Source organism: Protopterus annectens, chromosome 6.part0, assembly GCF_019279795.1.
Source record: "Protopterus annectens isolate FY-2018-M chromosome 6.part0, PAN1.0, whole genome shotgun sequence".
Taxonomy (NCBI): Eukaryota; Metazoa; Chordata; order Ceratodontiformes; family Protopteridae; genus Protopterus; species Protopterus annectens.
Window position 1 is genome coordinate 228,756,223 of NC_056737.1, and position 22,236 is coordinate 228,778,458.

Here is a 22,236-nt window from a genome sequence, read left to right on the forward strand (position 1 = left end):
TATATACTTTCATAAGATCTGCCTTGTGTATCCACAAAATATAACAAATAACTACCACATTTATTGAGTTAGCAGTCACTTTCATCAAGTTATTGTTCAGTGAGGTGCAGATCATGAATCATAACTCATCACCTACTCCTTTATCTGAAATCACTACATCTGATAAACAGCTCCTTCACCTCAGTGTACTGCCTTTGGAGTTGATTACATCAGTGTGTGGGTGTGGGTTGTATCTACCTGCATGGAGGTAGAGCATTTGTCTCAAACATACAGAGAAAATACTAGTCATATATTTTGGGATTTTTTCACTGAAGTGTATTTCAGAGAACTTTATTCAGTGAAATGGTATTTTCTGAACTGTTTCTATCACTACATCTTCCTGCATGTTATTTAGTACTGTTTTTCTCTTTTGGTCAAAGCATAATGCTCATGGTTTGTACAAGTTAATTAAATATATAATCAAAGCCTGCAATATGACAGAACAATGACTACATACCACATTACCAAAAAAAAAAGAAATAAACACCTCACTGTAGATTGGGATTTTCAGATATATTAGGCAACACATACTGAAAACAGTACAATACAGATGAGTACATTATTCATTTATTTGTTCTGCAACATAATATCACAAACAGATCCAAGAATATGTATTTCCATGACACTGAACTCTTACCTGCCATGGCTGCAAATCATACATGAAAGCACATGTGCCATTATAGAATGGCCCTTCTCCACGTCTGCAGGAAATCATGTCATGTAATGCATGGGAAACTGAATAGACTGCATTGTAGATGTTATATGTGTACCTTAAATCATTAAGTTCAAAAAAGTCCAGTTTCATGCCTTCAAGTGTTTCATCTCCTGAACAGACATTCGAGTCTTTAGTGATATTCATATTAGTTTTATCTGGGATGCGAAGCTTACAATCAAAAACAAATTCCCAAAAAAATTTCAGGAATATATCATCTGGATTATTATATGGATTAAGACTGTAAATGTACTCACTGAATCCAGACATATCTCCTCTTCTTACTAGAAAACCAAATGTTCCTTGTAATATTCTCAAAAATTCATTCTTAGAAAACCAGTAAGACTGCGCCCAACCATCACTGGCTATCCAGACTTTTCCAGTCACATTGTTCAGTGCAATTACCTCCATAACAGGGTAAAGAGCAACATCTGTGGAATAGATCACTATCACATTTGCAGACGATTTCCTAATTATGTCACTTATATACTGAATCTTCATCTCAGAATATACTGCAGGTATTGTTTCTGAAAAGGCAATGCAAGCTCCAGCTTTGACAAGTTCTTCTTTTACTATAAGGCTGCCTTGTAGACCATAGTCACTGCTATCAGACAGAAGTCCAATCCATGTCCAACCAAAATATAGAACCAAGTGGACCATGCCAATAGACTGGAATAGGTCAGCTGGAATAGTTCTGAGAAAAGACGGAAACTGATTTTTGTCACTTAGTGCCATAATAGTTGCCCCATAACTTATCTGGAAAGAAATATTTTGTGTCTTTATCATAATGAATGCATATAATTTTGCCAACATTATACTGTAGTATTTAAAACAGTATCACTGTTAGCCAATTCTGCCTCTTGACTACATCTTTAATAAATAGAATATTTTCTTATATTATACTCACTATCAAGCCTGCCAGTCACAATAGCATTTTCAAATGATTATTTTAATTTTAAATACTGAAGTCATTGATAAATATATTAACATAACTATCAAAGGAGGTTTAAGACAGTCAGTTGTTATATCATGATAATTTATTTTATTTTATTTTACATTTGTTTACTGGGAAAGTCTGACTGGACCAATGGCCCATTTTCAGCAGAGTCCTGCAGAAAAAAAGCTCCATTACAAAGAGAATTTAACAAATGAAAATGTATATTATATACACTTATAAGCATAGATGAGGTGATAAGCAATGAGTACTATTTTCATAGATGGTACAGATATAAGGTAAATAACATGAAAATGGAAAATAATAATAATACAGTCAATCAACATGAATAGCATATAACAGGGGAAGAATAGGCAGAGGGACTATCAAGGGTGTCATGAATTTAGTGCAGACAACCATGCTACAGAGTACTACTGCAGGACAGTATTGCTACACTTGACATCTCATACTATCATACCCACTTGAAGTTAGTACTAGAAGGGAGAGTATGGGAAGAAGGGGAGGACAGATGTAGCTTGATAGACTTAGAATAAGAGAGAAGCCAAGTGAGGATGGGTGAAAGGTGAAGAGATTGTTGTTCAGCCAGGCTTAGTACAAGAGCAGAGCCTTAGTATTAATTACAAGAGCAGAGAAAAAATAAATAAATACTAAATAAATAGTATTTGTTAATCAATGAACAATAAAAACTGTTACAACAAATCAGGAGTAGCCTCTCTGTTAACATTAACTCACATGTTTTGTTAAAAAAAGTCTAAAAGTGGAATCACATAACAGAGTGGGTAAGAAAGTTTCTTACTACCCCAGGGTTTTGTGATCTTAGATTAGTATATTTAGTTAGACAAGCATGTAGATGGCACAGTAGAGACCTCCACCATACAAAAATGCAATGATTTGCTGTGTGGCACCATAAATTCTTATCAGGGATAGAGACCATAACCCTCCTGGACATGGGCAGTCATCACTAAATGCAATCTTGGGTACTGACTAGCATTTCTATGGTATTACATTGGGATGAAACCACTTGGCTTAAAATTCTCTCCGGTCGATAGCCTAGTAATCTCCTATGATCCTATGTTAACTATGTATTTTTAATTGTTGTAGCTTCTATTAATATGGGTTCTATGATTAGACATCAGTCCATTATATCTTAAACATTAACTTTCCCAATCCCGACAGTCCAAACCACAAACCCAGATGAGCATCTTTCCAAATCCTAAAATATTTTACAAATAAAATGATGACTGTCTTTTTGTGGAGACTTTACTCTCACATTCTCTTAACTAAATGCACCACTTCAGACATCAAAGTGTCTTAGAACAAGGCACTTCAAGAAATCCACCAGTTTTGGTGAATATAAGTTTAATCAAGAAATTCTCAGCAAATATCAATGTATCCAGAAGAAGACAGTCAGTATTTGGAGAAATTAATTTATGAGCACAATTTAATCTTTCCACAATCCCACCAGTCTTCCTAAACTGTTTGTACATTTTGATTCTTGAAAGACTTTAACTGAGATCCTGTTTTAGAATCTTCATCATCCTATGAATGAATATTGACAGGCACAGGATAACAGATGAGAATATGAGTAAAGAGTAGCAATTAAACACAAATGTGTCCATTGATCTAAAAAATGAAGCTACTATCCTCTGGTCCATAATGAATATGCCCTTTCCTTTATCCTGTTCCGCTTTCCTTCTTAATCCCCTGCCTATTAGAATTTTATTCTGAAGGACCATATGTGCCAGCAAACTCAGCATGTATCTGAATCATAACACTGATGATGAGAACGAAACATAATATAATATACTTTTGTTGGGAAAGCATAATATTTTCTGTGATTTTTAAGTTATAGCAATATATATATATATATATATATATATATATATATATATATATATATATATATATATGTATTTATTTATATTATAGGTAGCTATAGAGATAGGTATAGATATCACATACTCTGCGAAGCATGCTCATATTTGAGATTTTGTTGTCTACTTTCCCTAAACGTTATTATGCTGCATAAAATCAGGATATCTTGGTAATTTCGAAACTGACAATTAAAAAATAAAATGGGTTGTCAGGACTATGACTGAAAGTTGACTATAATGTTCCTGCTATTCAATAATTATAGTTGTTGTTGTCAACCTCTATATAGTTGGGTACTGCAGTGCCCAAATATCACAAGTGAGCCAGGGCATTTATCTAATTTTAACTGTTAACCCCTCCCTTCCCTTTTCATATATCATCCAAGTTCCTGTCACATATGCCACTTGTCTAAATGGTATACTCCAAGACCATGACCACCAAATGAATAAAAACAAGAAACATAACAGATCTGATGAAGTTTCAAACACTGAGATGAAAGCTTTTATGTTTTATGTTTTTATACTGCGTAGTCAAATCTGCTGGACCTTTATACCAGTTTGTGCCTCCTTTCATTTGTTTGGAATTTATGAACTTTTACTACATAAGTTTTCATGAGAGTTTTGAGTTGAGGAAACTGCTGATTAACAGTTAAGATCATAATCCTCAGTGTGAAATTCTAGACTGAGTTAGAGAATTAACATGTACAGGTATTGAAGTTTCCTGTTCCAGCACAACATTGTGATGGAGCAGGGCTGCTGATGGTCTGTGGGTAATGTTTCGTGATATCTCTCACATGGTCTAGTATTGATTTTCAGTCATGTAATACAAAACTGAATCAAGCTTTTGAAGGGCGACAGGTGATGACATCACCATGAATCTATGTATAGCTGTAGTCTCCATTTTGTGAGGCAATTCCCTCAAGTTGACAGTGGGACACTACATTATGGCAGCACATGGCTAATTTGTATTTTAGCTTTCATGTGGGCACTATTTGGTTATGAGGCACAGCTGAGTTAGCAAACTACAGTCTTGTACCATGGGTAAATATATTAACTAGCAGCACCACTGCTATGGAGTGTTGCTGTTAAACAGTTGCACTATTTTAAAAATGTCTTACCATTCCAAACCAATGTCACTGTATAACTTACTTAGTTCTTGTTCCATACCCATGCACTGATGCAACTCAGTGGGAATGGCTTCCTAATACTTTCACATATAAATATTGTAACATATTCACAGTATATTACTCAAATGTCCTTTGTTCCCCTCCTAGCATGGCAGTAAAATAACAACGTTTTTGTTGCTATTTTTGATCCTACAAAGGATTCTGACACAAAAGCATAATGTTGCTGTGTGAAAAATCTGCACATCAAGTAGAAACATAATGTGCAGTATAAATATATGTAAATGGGTAGTGAAATATAACAAATAGAACTAATGGAGTACAGCAGTAGCTGTACTGTACGCCAGAGGTGACAGCTGAAACATTAAAGCATAATTACCATTGTCTTTGAAAGCTAACAACCTCTGTGCTATCATTATAGCATAAGTACCAGAAGGGGCAAGCTGCAGTGGCAGCAGGCCATAAAACCACACACCACTATCACATATGCACACACACACACACACACACACACACACACACACACACACACACACACACACACACACACACACACACACACACACACTGTGCAGGCCATTACCTACAAGTTGCTGGTGGTGCTCCAAGAGCCATCCGCTGTATCACAAGATAAAATTCCACAAGGACAGCCCAACCAGGAAGTGCAGCACTGCATGAACTGCTGCACACAGGAATAGGCAGTACAACAAACACAATTCAGAGCTTTTCTGAATGCTGATGCTCATATATGTGCATCTCAGACTGTGCGATTCACACTTCATACAACTCCCACTGATTGAGTTGTACAGTTCAGTATGCACACAAATGCATGTCTATATATATATATATATATATATATATATATATATATATATATATATATATATATATATATATATATATATATATATACACATTTATACACAAGCATACATGAGTCCTTTTCAACTGTCTCTCCCCCTAACTGATTACCTCCATGTGAACATGGTACCTGTTGTGTATTGTAAGAGTAGGATACACTATGTGTTTTAATGTGCATCCCATACAAAATATGAATGCCTCCCATGAAACAGATAAGTGCTGCAGTATCGCTAAGATACGCATGTTGAAATGCAGTGTACTGTGCACATTGCACAACCTTTTCTAATGTGTGCAAACTGTCCTATACACTCTCAATATACACAAGGTGCCATGCTGCACACACTGCTCATGTTAAACTCCCCTTTAATGGAAGTAAACCACCCACTGCAACACCAGGGTTCATAAACTCCACAAATGTGCACCCTTTTCAGGGTAGACTCCCTTCCAGTTATAGCAGACCACCCACTATAACACCAGGGTATTATAGTATACTGTCAAGGTATAGTCCCTTCCAGTGAGCAGATGGCCCTTCCTCTACATTCCAAGAGTCTATAGACTGCAATGCTGCTTGCACAGCTTGCACTTTGTACATGGCCTTCCAGTATATACTGACTGGCCCATATACACCATTGCACACTGCTGAACATTCTGTGAATTCTTCATATGGTATACAACTTCTAATATTAGCAGAGTGTCTTTTACACCCTCAGAGAGTGTACACACTGGGGTACTCTGTGCCCTAATATATATAAAATTGCCGTACATATATACTGATTCCCTTGGTCATATAAAAGGTTCACAAGCTGTGTACCCTGGCTTGCAGCTACAGTTATGAGTACAGAAACATTATATTTATACATGCATTTATTCGTGTCTATATCTCTGTTTCTAAAATTCTTATTCTCTGTCTAAAATTGTCATTCCATCTGTAATTAGGTATTGTTATCCCTTTGCATACAAAGTTTTATCATCTCAGATATCACACTACTTTCCCACCAAGTCTAACATTTCCATTCCATTGTTGTCTCAACCATATATTCAATTCCTTAGACACATCCAGTCTAGCCATCAGTGCAGTGTGTGTGTGTGTGTGTGTGTGTGTGTGTGTGTGTGTGTGTGTGTGTGTGTGTGTGTGTGTGTGAGTGTGAATTGAAAATTATTACACTTCTCACTTCTGTAAGTTAAACTTGGTGTGAGATGACATTTAAACTCACTACCCCATTTCAAGGGCTTCTGTGTCCTGCTTGTGCCTTGGTCACTCCAGTAAGCTGAGTTATATAGTACAGTCTGTGGGTACTGCTAGACATATGGTTTTGTATATGAATCATATATCTGTTTCTGCTTCGGCCATGATGCCCTTCCTCCTGCTCCTGGCATACAATGCAGAATGTGCAGTCTGAATCCAGCCATTAGACATCATGCACCAAGTTTATCCTAAACTAAAACAGTATAAGAACAACCACTAAATGATTCACTTATAAACACATAGATAAATTGCTTTTTACCAAAAGTATTTTTCTAGGTCAATTCTCATTAGACATTTAACACTTTGAAAAGCAGATGTGGCAAATAATGAAGCATCTTGATGCTAACATTACCTAACCTCATTTGACTGCTAAGACCCTTTCTGACAATGCAGGATATTAAAGATGGAACAGTCTGTAATTTGCATATAGAATGTACTAATGTGCTAATATATTTCACAAGAAAGTATTATTATTGAAACAGAGAAAGACCCATGTTTCCACATAATCATTACATTAATTGTTGAGTCGATTGCTGGGTGATTGTGTGCTGATTGCTACACACATAATAAAAAAGAAGCTGAAGAGGATCATGATATCTTAATTGTTCTAGATATATTTCTCCTTTTTATGGAAGCCATTGTTTTATAGCACTTCTATTCGTTTTAAGACTCAACTCTAACATTAGAAATTCAAAATGTTTAAGAATATCAGATGTCCAGATTTTCTCCCTAACTTTTCTTTTGATTTCACTAATATATCCTTTTTTCACTGGATGTAAACCACTTAGATAAAGCCAACAGAACAAAAAATAAGAGGGACATGACTAACATAGCAGAAGAGTGGCTGCAGTTATGTCATCTTCTGAAGGAGAATCTGACATCTAAAAGGAAAGTTTCTACAATTGTAATCAAAAAAGGACAACCCTAATTATAATTCTTTTGCTTAATCATTTTCTGCATGAAAGAAGTGGTGTTTTTTAGAAAATAATACATTTTTTCAGTATTTCTTTCCTATACAACTGCTAGAATCAAGCCATATTTCTTAGATAGGAAAATGAGGACTACAAGGATTTTATACAATGATTTACCAGTGAGAAAAGACTTTCAACAACTGGTTACCTCAATTCAAGTCTCTGAAATGTAAACAGTTCCAAAACAAAACCATCCTAATGTAAGTAAACTATATGACAGAAATAGAACTGTTAAAAACAATGGTTTCTCAGCATGAAAATCACAGAAGGATATTGAGAATATTCTCAATAACGTAAATAGAAGGATCAAAGAGGAAGAAAAACAGAAGTTTCACTGTAACAAAGTTCATTAAAAGTAATATAATGGTGAGTCTTGAAAATAAAGTTAGAGGAAATATCAACATTTTTGGTGTATTAGAAAAAATAGAAGGAAACAGCATTGTGATTTTCCTGACTTCATAGCTTCATCAAGTTTTAAAACTACAAGAAAGCCAGTCATGTGGTACTGAAATGACACAGGTCTATTGCTATAACCGCTTCTATAAAACCTAATTCTAAACTAATGTCCATTGTAGTAAAGTTTCAGTCATTCCTATACAAAGAACTTATCTTAAAAAACTGGTTAAATTCTTCAGTCAAAGTAAGCACAAACTTAATCAAATATGGCAATGATTATATGAATAAAACTATTGAAAAATAAATGCAGCATGGCCCCCAGGTAAAGGTATTAAAATACAACAACATCAAAGCATGACTTGTGTTTCCTGCAAGAATAAAAATATGTATGTTTTCAGAAGTTAAAAAACTTTGGCATTTTTGAAAAGGTAATATCTTTGGCTCAAAACAATAAATTAAAAACAGAAAATGAAATTATGGACTAGTCCTTTTCCTCTTTAAAAACATAATCTGAAAAAGAAAACTGGACTATAGTGGCTTCCAGAAGACCTATTCTGAGAAAATAAACAGATTTATACTGCATGATTCTACTGGTGTTTGGGTTACTTTTCATCATTAATCTTTAACTATATTTAAATCTTTATAGCATTTTTTTCTTTCTGGAAGAAATTTACAATTAAAATAGTTTGCCTCTTATTTACATCATTTTATTTATTTATCCATTTATTTATTTGTCTTTGTTGACTGTGAAAGTAAAATTGGAAAGAGCCCATTGCTAGGGAGGCCTTTTTTTTAAGTCACATGATCTCTCTCTCTTTTTTTTTTTTTTTTTTTTTTTTCACATATAATTTCTTATTCTTAGAGCTAAATGTATCTGACATAGGCTGTTTCTAGTTTTGGTAGATACAGGTTATATCATTATTTAAAGTAAATTCATTATTGGAAATGTAAAAGATAAAAGTCATAGCAAATTCTTATTTAAGTCATCCTACATTAATAGGTATAATGTTAATAAATGTTAATGAGGGGGGACTGAGTTTTACAAGACCAACAATCTCATGGTGTGGTTGTTTTAGATTCTTTATAGTTTAAATATAACTTCTGGTCTGAAAAGACTCCCCTGTTCCTCTCTAATTATAGTTGTCCACTAAGCAGTAGAAGCAGTGAGTGATCTCTGAGATTTCAATGTCAGTGGTCAAACTAGCTTCTAACTTCTTTAAGTCGTTTCAGGAATTGTGATTGTGTGTCATCAAAAATCAGTGCAGAAGGAGTATTGGTAGTGTTTTTCAAGGTTACACCTTTGTAATGACAGGTCATTAACATTTTAACTGACAAGCAAAAGATGGCTTCTCTGTGGAATTTATAACAAACAGCAGTAGATTCATACACACAACCACACACACACACACACACACACACACACACATATATATATATATATATATATATATATATATATATATATATATATATATATACGCATATACACATACACATGTGTACGTGTGGGGTATAACTCTCTGATTTAGATTTCACTGCTTCACAGTAGCATAGCAAGGCAAGGATTTTGTCTCCATGCAGAGATAGTTAGAGGGAGTAATTTAGTTAGATATTTCTGATTATCATAAGGATCAGTGGACTTGTGGAAAGATGTAAATATTTGAAATGTGTTGTTTGCTATATTTTCAGCTTTAATATGTTCTCCAATAAAGGTGCTATCTCATATAATATGTTAAAAAAGACTTGGACATAGCAAGGCATCACCATATTTAAACTGGATTATTTACTGCTTAGACTTTTGCTTGTCCTTAAACTTTTTATCTACTTACTGGATTATTCACTGCTTGGATTTTTGCTTGTCATTAAACTTTTTATCTTCATTGGAATACAGGACTACTGAATTGTTTTGAGACTGCTGTGGGATTTTGGCTTCAGGTGTGGTGTTTGTTTTACCAGTTGCTTTTGTTCACCACTCTATGCATGTTTTGGCTATCACTATATTTAAAACATAATAGCAGAACTGAAATAAATACATTATGAGAAGAAATTAAACTCAATATACATAACTATAAATAGTTTAAATCGTGGCCAGAAAAGTTCTGGTTTACTTAAATATTTAAAATCCAATAAACTTGATAACGTATTTCTAGAAGAAACATATCTTAAAGGAGAAAAAGGAACAACTTAAATGTTATCAGTACAAAATCTTACCAGATTCGGATTACAGGCACAAAAAGAGTGGAGTACTAATTCTATGTAAAAAAAGTATTATAATGATTAAAATAAAGTATAACGATAAACAATTGTTTGACAATATTTACAATGGTAGTTACTGAATATCAAAATAGGATAGATACTTTGCCAAATATGTAATGGATAATGGACCTGGGTGCAAAATATGCTAAAAGTTATCTTGAAATACTTCAAATAGCATGAAATGAAATCAAATATTAAGAGACAATTTCCTTGAGTTTGTAATAAATCAGATACAAGTGCTATTAATAAACATTATCATTGTGTTTATATGTTTAAACTAAACTAGATATTTATCTTAAAATAATTAATTTCTTACGTGAATTCATTTAAAATTATGAAATAGAAAATATCCTTTCCTTTTTAAATTAACTTTATACCATTATTTTATGGGATACCCTGAAATTATATCTATATGGAAAATTTCTAAAATGGTTGAGAGCCAAAATTTAAGAATGAGACAATGATTTAAATGAAAACATACTTTGTTAAACTAAAAATACAAAAAGTAATGGAGGACAGACAAGCTTTAGGGATATGGTAAATGCCCTAAACAAAATTCAGAGTGAGAGATTAGGTAATGTTTCCAGAGGGAAATCTTTTGAAAATTGACTCAGCCTTAAGATGATCTTGGATTAAAAGTATCAGATATAGGAGATATATAAGGTGAATTCAAAGAAAATAATAAAAAGAGTAATATACATATATCGTTAAAGCTTACTGAAAATTAATAAGTGTTGGAAGAAATTAAAAGTAATGACAATAAGGCACATTGTACTGATGGTACAACACAGACACATATAAGATATTTGGATTCAACTACCAACTAATATTTATGGAAATGTAATAATTAAATCTATATTTCATAGACATATTTATTAATGACCTTCATTTCTAATCAAGATAAGAATTCATTTTAAGTGGCCATTTCTCCTCTCCTATACCCTCCCCTCCCTTCTCCTATCCTCTCTTCATCTCTCCTCTCCTCTTCTCTTTAGGGTCTACATCTAAACTTCTACTCTCTTCTCATTTTGTGAGCTCCCAACCCCAGTTAAACATAATTTCTTTCCACATTGATTTGTAGTCTTCTACTACTGCTATGTATATGAGCAATAAAATAATACTAAACCACCTTGTTCTGTGTTGGAAACAACTTATCTGACTTTATTTCCATCTTTCCCTCCCAAATAAATGTCTTCATTTTTTTATTAACTATGGTCAGAGCTTCTCCTCTGGGTGACAAAAATATGCCTGATCTGTAAATAGTATTAAAGTGACTAAAAACATGTTTACTGCTTGCAACTTACTATCTCTGTCCATATCCATAGTTAGGAAGTCCTTTCTCCATAGGACAAAAACACTTCAGTAAATATTATTCTTGCAGCTACATTATGTGCTTCATGTTTGTTTTGGATTTCTTTTTAGCACAATGGATGCTTTGTCACCGTTTTGGTTTGAATTACATTGGATATACTGGATACTTACATGTATGAGTACACTTCCTATGTTTTATGTCAATAAGAATTTACTAACATGGCTTTCGGACTAAAAGCACTTGGCTTCATAAGTGTGATCATTCCTGAGAATGTTTAACTAGTGAACAAAAAAATAATGACTGAAATCCTCAAGTTAGCCCATGGCTACAACATTCTAGTACTTCACAAGTGACATTGGGCCTAATGCATTTTGAACAAGTGACTGTAAACTATCCCATTAACCCATACCAGAAATTGAGAATATTCCTTTAATTTGCACTTATGCCAGCTGAAGGTAGAAAGACAGAGCAGGGGGCTTTGGAGAGAGATATTTTCTTCCTTATTTGTTTTTTTACTTATCAATTTGCTTTTATCTTCACTTCATTAAAACGGTAAATAAAAATAGTACCAGATTATTGTCTTTTTACATTCTTGTAGTACTTTGGTCTCTGACTTCACACATCACACATCTAAACCTCTAAATGTACTTTAAACAATTCTGATGCAGTATTATTTGTTGAAAATGGCAGGATACCATATAAGATATTTATAAAAAAAATGTCAGCCTTCCAAAGTTTTTATAATGCAACAGTGACCACCCAAAATTATTATTAAAAGCCAAAATGGTCTATTGCAAAGAACTGAAGGCAGTTCTGAATTGCATTCATACCTCTCAACATCTTAGAACAAGAAATATGGACAAAGCCCAACAAAATGGGGGGACAAAGGCCAAAAAATAGGGACATGTTTTAAGTATTACTTTTAGCAACTTAGAAAGTTGCTAGGGCAACAGGGTTTGTTTTAACATACATTTTCTGAAGGATTTGAAGTTTGAAAGTCAAATGTATGTAATTATTTAATGACCTCACGCTGCATATCATCCCAGTGATTTGCCAGAAAAACACAAATTTTATGAGGAACAAACCAAAAATATGAGCCAAAAATCTGGACGTTCTGCGAAACTCTGGACAGTTGAAAGGTATGGAAATCTAACTTAATAGAATGCCAACAGTAGCAAATAGGAAGGGCAATGTGTAATTTTGCATATATGTTTTGCTTAACAGGATGTCACAAACCTTATAAAATGCTAAAGTATCATCACAAGGGACCCTGAGTTTAAACATTTTTTTTTTCAAAATCAACATGGTATGTGTTTAGGAAACGAAGAATCCTCAGAGTATAGTAGTACATGATTTTTTCTTTCTCAACCCACTCTAGGAATACATAGCTTAAAGGAAATTGTAAATGCCAGAAATTCACTGCATGTGAATAAATGCAGTGAAGAAGGGAATATGAATATGGATTCAATGGCAAGACATCTGTTAGTGACACCAAAACCCAGGTCAAGACAAGAATATCTGAACATGTAAGAGATGTCAACAATTATGACATAAGTAATCCTATTGTAAAACATTTTGTGAGACAGTGCATATTATTTCTGACCTTAGGTTTATTGTTCTAGGGCAATGTCCTAAAAAAGTAATAGAAATGGCATGAAACAGTTACTGAGCAAGGAAAAATACGATAACTGAAAACAGACATTGTATCAACCTAATGGACTAAATGTGAAAATCTTTAATATAAGTAGGAGAAAGTGTATATACCAACCAGTAGGGAGACACACTGCTCTAAATGCATAATTAGTATTTGGTTGTATTATTTACTGGTGTATATTTGAACTGGTTCTGTTTGACTCCCTTCAAGGCCAAGTGCTAAAACACCAGATTTCCCAAGCTTTTTATGAATAGAAAAAAAATCATCCCCGGGATTCATGAAGCTCGGCGCAAGGCCGGCGTAAGGTCTGCGCCGGCGGTGCAGTGAATAGCCGGCGCAGTAGCGCCATATGCATATTAATGAGAGTGCACCGCAACCACAGACACGTGCGTAGTGTACGTGAGCGAGCCCAGGTAGGATGCGTCCGGAGGCGTGGCTAAGCCGGCATGCGGTGAGCAACCTAATGTGCTGACTGCCACGGTCCGCCCATAATAGTAATGGCAGCAGCCAGGGCCCATGCAGAATGAAACGCACGTAGAGTATGCAACATAGTACCTGTCCCAACTAAACAGAGAAGCAAATACAAGCCACGAAGGCTTAAGTGTACCCGTCCAAGGAGCAAAGGATACGCATAAGACCGCATTTGTCATGCAATGCACCGTCAGTGGTTATACTCAGAGAAGGTGTACAGCAGCATGTCAGCGCGCCGCACCGACATAGGAGTAGTGACTAAGGTCACCACCTGTCCCACTTTGGGAGGGGCAGTCCCTCTATGGGCAGGTGTGTCCCGAAAAAACATATTAAAAATGGCAAATGTGCTAAGATTGTAGGACATAATGATATCCCGTATTTAATGTAATGGTAGCATGAATTGGTTATTTCTGTAACTGAAATACCTAAATGTCACAAGAAACAGAATAAGCAACCAAACTGCCACAACAATAAGCTTTTATTTAGGCAAACAAGTGAAGTTCTATGCTATATAGTGACCGTGTGTATGTGTCGGCCTGTAAAGTCACATGTGAGTCCCGGAAATATCCCACCTTGGCAACTGGAAAAGGTGGCAACCCCAGTAGCGACATGGGCATGGTCACCAGGGTTACCAGCTGTCCCAATGTGCCATGGACAGTCCCTGATTGGACAGGTGTGTCCCTGCAAAAATTGGAAAAATGGAAAAAGACGTGAGATCCCCTGGCAAAAATATTCCCGCAATATACATGTAATAGTAGCATAAAACATATAATTTGTATATGAAACACATACATGGCATAAGAAACTGAATAAGGAACCCAAATGCTAACAGAATAAGCGTATAGTATGGCAAACAAGTGAAGTTCTGTCAACTGCACTTGCCGTGGGTATGTGTTGTCCTGCAAAATCCGAAGTTTCCACAAAACATGTCCCACTATGGGCATTGGAAAAGGTGCCAACCATAATGGTCACAAGCAGTAGTGAGAGTACATAGCCGGGTAGCTGTGTTGACATAACAACAGGAAGGAATCAAGATACCTTAAACACAGGCAAACATGTGCATAGCAACATATCCCACACCCAGCAACGTCTCTGTCGCATACACTGGATGGCGTATGTTGAAGTGTAATATCCAGAAGCAGAACCCATGCATTCAGATGTAATATACAATAGCCTCATTGTAGCATGTCAGTCCCACCCATGTACACCTGTGCACCCAAACCTGCTAGCATCCGTGTGCAGCTATACACCCACACACAATGTGCATACCTGAAATGTGGTAAGATGTTTGTGTTAGGCAATGCCACGGGCAACACGCACCCACATGTCACCAACCCACCTCAGGTACAGATATGGAAATGGCTGCATGTGAATGTGTCTGCAGAATGTGTACATCCCGCATGTGGTATGTACCCGTCGAAACCATATATGTTTGCATACGACACGGTGCACATAACTGTACACATGTGGACAAGTCGGGTTGTTAAACCACCGATCGATGATTAGCTATGCAGAGAAGTCGATCACATATAGCGGAACACGTGCCTACCAAACAGGATGTCCTAACAGGGTGCTACAGGCAAAAAGGGAAGGTGGGACATCACATGTGGAGAGTAGCGTATGGACGGCCAAATACACACGGTCAAGGTAAAGGACGGAACAACATGCATATGGCGGATGGATGTTGTTCAAAAATATATATAGAAACAGATATGAAGTGCCAGTTTAGACTCGAAATACTATATAAAGCATTGAATTGTACCGTACAATATGGCAGTAGAACTGATCCTGCATGTAATTGGTGAAGCTAAGCTGTAGTGTGATGGAATTCTGGCCCTGGCAGTAACCACTACAGCAGGCTTATGTCTGTCAGCATTAATTATCTGCTGGGTTACAGAACAATAAATGTCTGTACATGCATAACATCACCCCTTCCCTGAGGAGGATGGCCTTGTGAGCTCTATCGAAGATAAGAGTACAACTCCTTACCAGAGAGACAAAGCAAGGTATTAAGAAATTAACTGACTACTGTATCGGAACAGTCCAGGGTCCTTGAAACAGCTACAATCACAGAAAGACACTGTAATTGACAAGGTGCCTTGCAAGGCTGTGTTATTCTCATGGGAAAACATTTTAAAAGCACAACTCCAGCACCCACGTATGTATAGACTATTGCGGACCATAGTGATGGAAATGCCCTGTGACCGACCACGTCAGTAAGGTGGGCAAAAGCTGATTGTAAACACTATATAAAGAAATTGCTTACTGTATAGAGTCAGACAAAACTCTCATACTTGGACTGTATATTATTTAGCCTGCCTGTGTACACTACTAAAACGCTAGAACCCGAGCCTCCTGTGTTATTGACTGTCACTTAGAAAAGCCTACTGATAACTACAGTCTGGTTTTGACAACTTATTTGACATTGTGATTCTTGTAATCCGGAATTCCCTTGGAAAGCTAAGCAGGTCAGAGTGCATGGGTGGTTAGACATCTACGCAGGAGAATTTGCCTAAATGGTTCTTCTTGAATGAAAAGACCTCCGACTGAATTGTTGTGTGTAAAGAGGCTGTCTACTGTCTGATCTGTGGCTGAAAAGCGGAAAACTGGATCCCAAGAAGAAAACGTGCAGCCTTAAACAGGAGGCTCAGGTAAGGAGTGTTTGCCTCTTTGTCTCTATTATAGATCAGGGACCAGACTACATTGTGTTTCTGTTAACAGTTGTGATAGCGGGTCGAAGACCAATCCAAATAGTGTTAAATCTGAACATAGGTCAGGGGAACACACAGCAGAGTAAATAGTCATTGTAGACACTACAGTGGATACAGGGAAGGAGATACCACGTGGTACGAGAGAAGGGTATGTAGCAGTCGTGTAGAGGATATGGGAGATTAGTGAACAAACAGATCATGTGATCCGCGTTTGATGGGTGACGTGAACTATATGCAATCGCAGAGAGCACATAATGTGAGATATCCAGCAAAATGGGGTAATAAATATGACATTGATGGTATATTAGACACAATATCATTACTGAAAAATGTAATCCCTGAAAATGTGATGCACATGTTCTAGGGTAAACACCTGTCCCACCCTGTGAGGGACAGTCCCTCTTTGGCCAGTTGTGTCCTGCAAACAAACCGAACAAATGGCAAATGTCCTGATATCTCAGGACAAACATTTCCCAGATATCTTTTCAAATGGTAGCATAAAACAGTAATTTTGTATCTGGAACAACAAAATATCATAATAAACAGAATAAGCAACTGAAATGCTACAACAATTGGTAGCTCTCCTAGCAAAAAGTGAAATCCTGTCCTATGTACTGGCCGTGGGTATGCTTTTTCTTGGCAAATTACACGTTACTTAACACTAATGTCCCACATTGTGCATATGAAAAGGTGGCAGCCCTAAGATGTGCAGGCGACAAAACAGCGACAATTGGGTATCCGTCATGCACATAGGTGGATTGAGGTAGTGAACCAAGGGAACAGAACACTACAAATGCGAAAGCATCATACGACACAGAGAAGATCATAATACAGTAGTAGCGACAGCCCCCACCCCTACCACCTCCGATACCACATCCAGGATATGAAGCGGGAGGGCAGGCTAGTCCCCACACGTTATCCTGTGGCAACAGAGGTATCACAATGACCAAATGTAACAGAAGCTATTGAAACCACATCCCGAACTCGTAACATACCTAGGGACACTCCAGTAAGAAGACAGTCACTAGAACAGAGTGAGGATATCTGTCAATTAATTGAAGTACCAAACCCTCATGCAGGACAGGAAGGCCAGGACCCAACACCCATAGTGTATATACCGTGGACACCAGAAGATATCTGTAAAGTCACAGAGGGAATTCCCCATCTACAAAGTAATCGCTATTCACCATGCAATACCCCTGTATCTTCTGATTGGAAAACAAAGGGGGAATGGCGGATGGTACAGGATTTACAAGCTGTAAATCATGTAATAATACCTAGGGTACCGATGGTGCCAGACCCACACACAATATTGAATGCTATGAGCACGCCACAGAAGTATCTTACCGTGGTACATATAAGCTATGCTTCCTTTGCAATACCTATACATCCAGATAGTCCGTATTGCTTTGCATTTACATTCAGGGTAACAGATACAGCCATACCTGGCTATCGCAGGGATACTGTGAAAGTACAATGATATTCCCACAGGAGATGGCTAGCTACATGCAGGTGTTTACTCCACCCGGGGCCAGTCAAGTTCTAATTTATGTGGATGATATTCTGCTTGCGGCCCCTACCCAGCAGCAATGTATGGAAGATACAATAGCATTATTGAGATATTCAGCAGAACAGGGACATAAAGTAAGCAAGCATAAATTACAACTACAGAGAATACAGGTCAAGTACCTGGGATATGTGGTATCCAAGTAGGGTAGAACATTACATGACGATAGGAAGGTAGCAATTTCACAAGCACCCAAGCCAACTAACAAGAAGGGAATGAAGTCCTTTCTGGGCCGACTAACATTTGTCAAAGCTGGTTACCAAACAATGCTTTGGAATCCGCTGTATTGTCTGCCTTAATCTTTAATACACCTATGGCAGCACAACACATACTACACTGGATTACAGTAGCAGAAACAGCTTTCTGCAGACTAGAACGATTGATAGCTTCAACATCTGTATTAGGTCTCCTGAATAATCATAACACATGTTGTCAGACTGTAGATTGTAAGCGGAGATATATGACGTCAGTCTTGATGCAACAGCTTGGAAGTAAGCAACGCTACATAGCTTACTACTCATTGCAGTTGGACACTGTGGCATGGTCAGTGCCACATTGTGTACAGGCAGTTGTTGTAGCACCCATGGCAGGACAGGCCCCGGCCTTAATGTCATTATACCACCCTCTCACTGTGAGAATGTCTCATGCAGTTGCGATCATTCTGCTGCAAGAGAAGATAGCATTCCTGACCCGTGCTAGACATTTGTCCTGTTTGACCATACCACTGAGTCAACCTCAGATGGTGATTGAACGTTGTACAACATTAAACCTATCAACGTCACGTCCGACACCTGTGTATGGCACACCACACAGTTGCCTATACGAAATGGATGAAATAACTACACACAGACATGATATCACTGATATACCCTTAGATGATGCAGAGGTGACAGTTAATGTGTACGGATCATGTAGACAGAGTCCTACAGGAACGAATCAAGTAGGTTATGCAGTAGTTATTGATAATGAGATTGCAGACGCCCAAACCCTGCAGCATAACGTGTCTGCTCAAGCAGCAGAATAGATAGCTTTAACACATGCTTGTACTGTAGCGAAAAACCGATGTGTGGACATATGTCCCGATAGTCAGTATGTCGTCTGTACAGTGCATGTTTATGAGCAGCAGTGGAAGAATAGGGGAATGATAACATCCACCGGTAAACCGAATAATCATGCGCAATTGATCTTGAATGCATTAGATTCCATTCAGTTACCCACTAAAGTATGTAATTGTAAATGTGCAGGTCATAGAAAGCAATAGGATAACAGTAGGAAAGGTAAGGCATGAGCTCATGCAGCTGCAAAACAAGCAGCCTCACAGTTGGAAAGTGTTTGTTTGAATGAGGAATGACAATCCTCAGACATTCTAGATGTAGAAATGTTACAAACAATGCAAACATCAACTACGAAAGCAGAAAAGCCGACGTGGGTATGACGAGGAGCAATCCTTGAAGACGGACTGCACATATCCACAGTGGGAAAGCCAATATTAATGTCTAATGTAGTCAGATATGCGGCTTTGTGGAGCCATGGGTACAGCCATGTCTCAACAGGGGGGATGGTACATTTGGTTAACAGAATACCCCTAACATAATGGAATTAGGAACCACATACAAACATCATGAGCAGCGTGTCACATTTGCAGTAGATATCATGCACAGGGAGCATTTAAACCGAAGGGAGTGAGATTACCTACACCACCATAACCGTTCCGTACTATTTGTATGGAGTTCCTACATCTGAATAAATGTGAAGGGAAGAAATACTGTTTAGTGATTACACATATATATAATCAAAATGGGTAGAAGCATTCCCAACCATGAATCTGGATGCAGCAGCAGTGGCAAAGGTGCCAGTAAAATAAAGTATCCCGAGATCTGGCATACTGTAAATAAGCTACAGTGACAATAGAACACATTTAGTGAACCAGACAATCACGCAACCTGGGGGATAATTTTGTATTTCCATGAATGTAAATTGCATGTACAACCCACAGTCAGCATGACTGCTGGCGCGGTACAATGGGATCCCGAGAAATAAGTAGAGGAGGTTGGTGGGTGACACCCAGACGAGTTACAATTGCTGTCTACCTCTAGCATTGCTGAGCATGACAACAGTTCCAAATGTAAAGTGTTGCACCCACTTCGAAGTAGTATGTGGAATGGCATATCATGTGCCAGAGTGGAAAGCTGTCATGCCTGCAGAGCTGGAGGTCGATGGCTCATTAGCAGGTGACATGAGAGGATTGTTAACCAATAACACTGTTTTGCAGTTAAAGTCTTTTACAGATAAAGAGCAAGTGAAGCCGGACGCATAGCTGACACCAGTATCCTGTGTGTATGTCACTGTTATCCAAACAAGATAATTGGCAAGTGGAAAGTGTGAATGTCTGTACCAGGTACTGTTGGCAACGCCTACTGCAGTAAAGTATGCTGAGAGGTCGTCCTGGGTTCACTTCACAGTTTTCAAACCGGTAAAGGATATCAAGTCTGATCAACATCTTGTAGCTGATATACCATAGAGCCTGAATCACCCGGGCCAGACTGTATAACAATACAAAGCAGCCCCAAAGACATTTGGTTTACTGTCATAATGATTATACACCTATTAACCATGTTTGTGTTTACTTAACATTTGCTGGGACCTTACCTGCATATAACTACACGGATACAAATAGTGATACGTGATGAACTGGCCACAGGGTGTCTTCCACACGTCAACAAATACCTAGGCATGACACGTGTGCATGTACACACTATGAACATTTTAAATTGCTGTGTTTGTACTGCCATACCTACATCATATGGAGGACTTCCGATGTATGGTGTCCCCTTGGGGATAGATTGAGACTTGTAAATATTTACACTTTGATACAGGTTCTGTGAGATCACAGGACAAAGTGGCACTGTACTTACCTGTTACACAAAAAGTAATTGTATGTTGTTATAAACATGATACAGTTCAAGTTGGTGGGAGTATATGTAACATAACTGTGTCTTACAAATGTCATATAACAGCCAAAGATCACAGTACTACTTGTAGCACCATTCATTATCTGTATTGAAGCTTCATGAGAACAATGTGGAAGGATGTGCAGAAACATCCTGAATTGTATAAACAGTCCTCTGTTATAGACAGGAAGATGTTACATGCAGAGGTAACCCGCATCAGTAGTAAAGTAGAATATTGTTATGTTGTTTGTGGGAAAAAAGCATATCAATGGTTACCTGGAATTGGTCCGGCAGTTGTTATTTGGGTTATCTGGCTCCAGTCACATGACATACTGCACAATTGCCTCTGGGTACAAACGAACTATAACACACATAGCTCGAAGAACTGGGAACACAGTCGAGAAACCTACTAATCCAGTGGGTGGAATGGAAGCTGTTCTGACATTCCAGTTTTCTGCAAGAGATAAAGGAATATCGAAACATATGGACTTGAGTGACAGCGTCATAACCTGGGCTGGAACACTCCCAGCTTGTGGAGTACTGAAATCAATCAGGGAACAGAGGAAGTTGTCAAAACCTGTCGGAGGAATGATGAATGTGACTTTCCGCTCTTGAACTTGTGACTGATGAACTGGATGCAATGAGAACTGTTGTGTCACAAAATGTAATAGCGCACGACTGCACCCTGCCGGCGATAATTGGTACGTGCGCGCTCATTAAAGAAGATCGCTGTGTCCAAGTACCACATAAAAAGACCAGAATCAACGCCCACCTAGAGGTAATACAGCAGGTGTCATCCATGGCGGAACCAGGCCCAAACCCACTGACGAACCATTTCCACAAACCATTTGGTGGATGGGGTTCAGTCATACTGAATATCATGATTGCCATTTGTGTTGTTCTGCTCATATTGGGAGCATGTGTCTATTGCGGGATACTTTGCATGTAAGTATTAGTCAGGGACTCTGTCGACGTATCTGTACGCGAGACTATGTATCAAGACCTGTAGTGGTATTTGTCAATCCAAAATGCAATCCTTCTTGAAATGTACAACAAATTACTTGCCTAGTTAAACGTTCCAGAGAGGAAGAGGCTAGGGAATGAAATAATGTGGTATATGTTTCTGGATAGAATAGAAG

The 22,236-nt window shown here is 37.5% G+C and overlaps 1 protein-coding gene across 1 annotated transcript in view; it reads right to left on the minus strand.

Annotated features, from left to right (window-relative positions):
• Window positions 1-22,236, minus strand: part of LOC122803814 (extracellular calcium-sensing receptor-like) — a 170,764-nt gene that overhangs the window by 142,450 nt on the left and 6,078 nt on the right. The window contains exon 2 of the mRNA XM_044073500.1: window positions 677-1,507. Coding sequence (XP_043929435.1) covers window positions 677-1,507 — 831 coding nt within the window. The remainder of the gene's footprint in view (window positions 1-676; window positions 1,508-22,236) is intronic.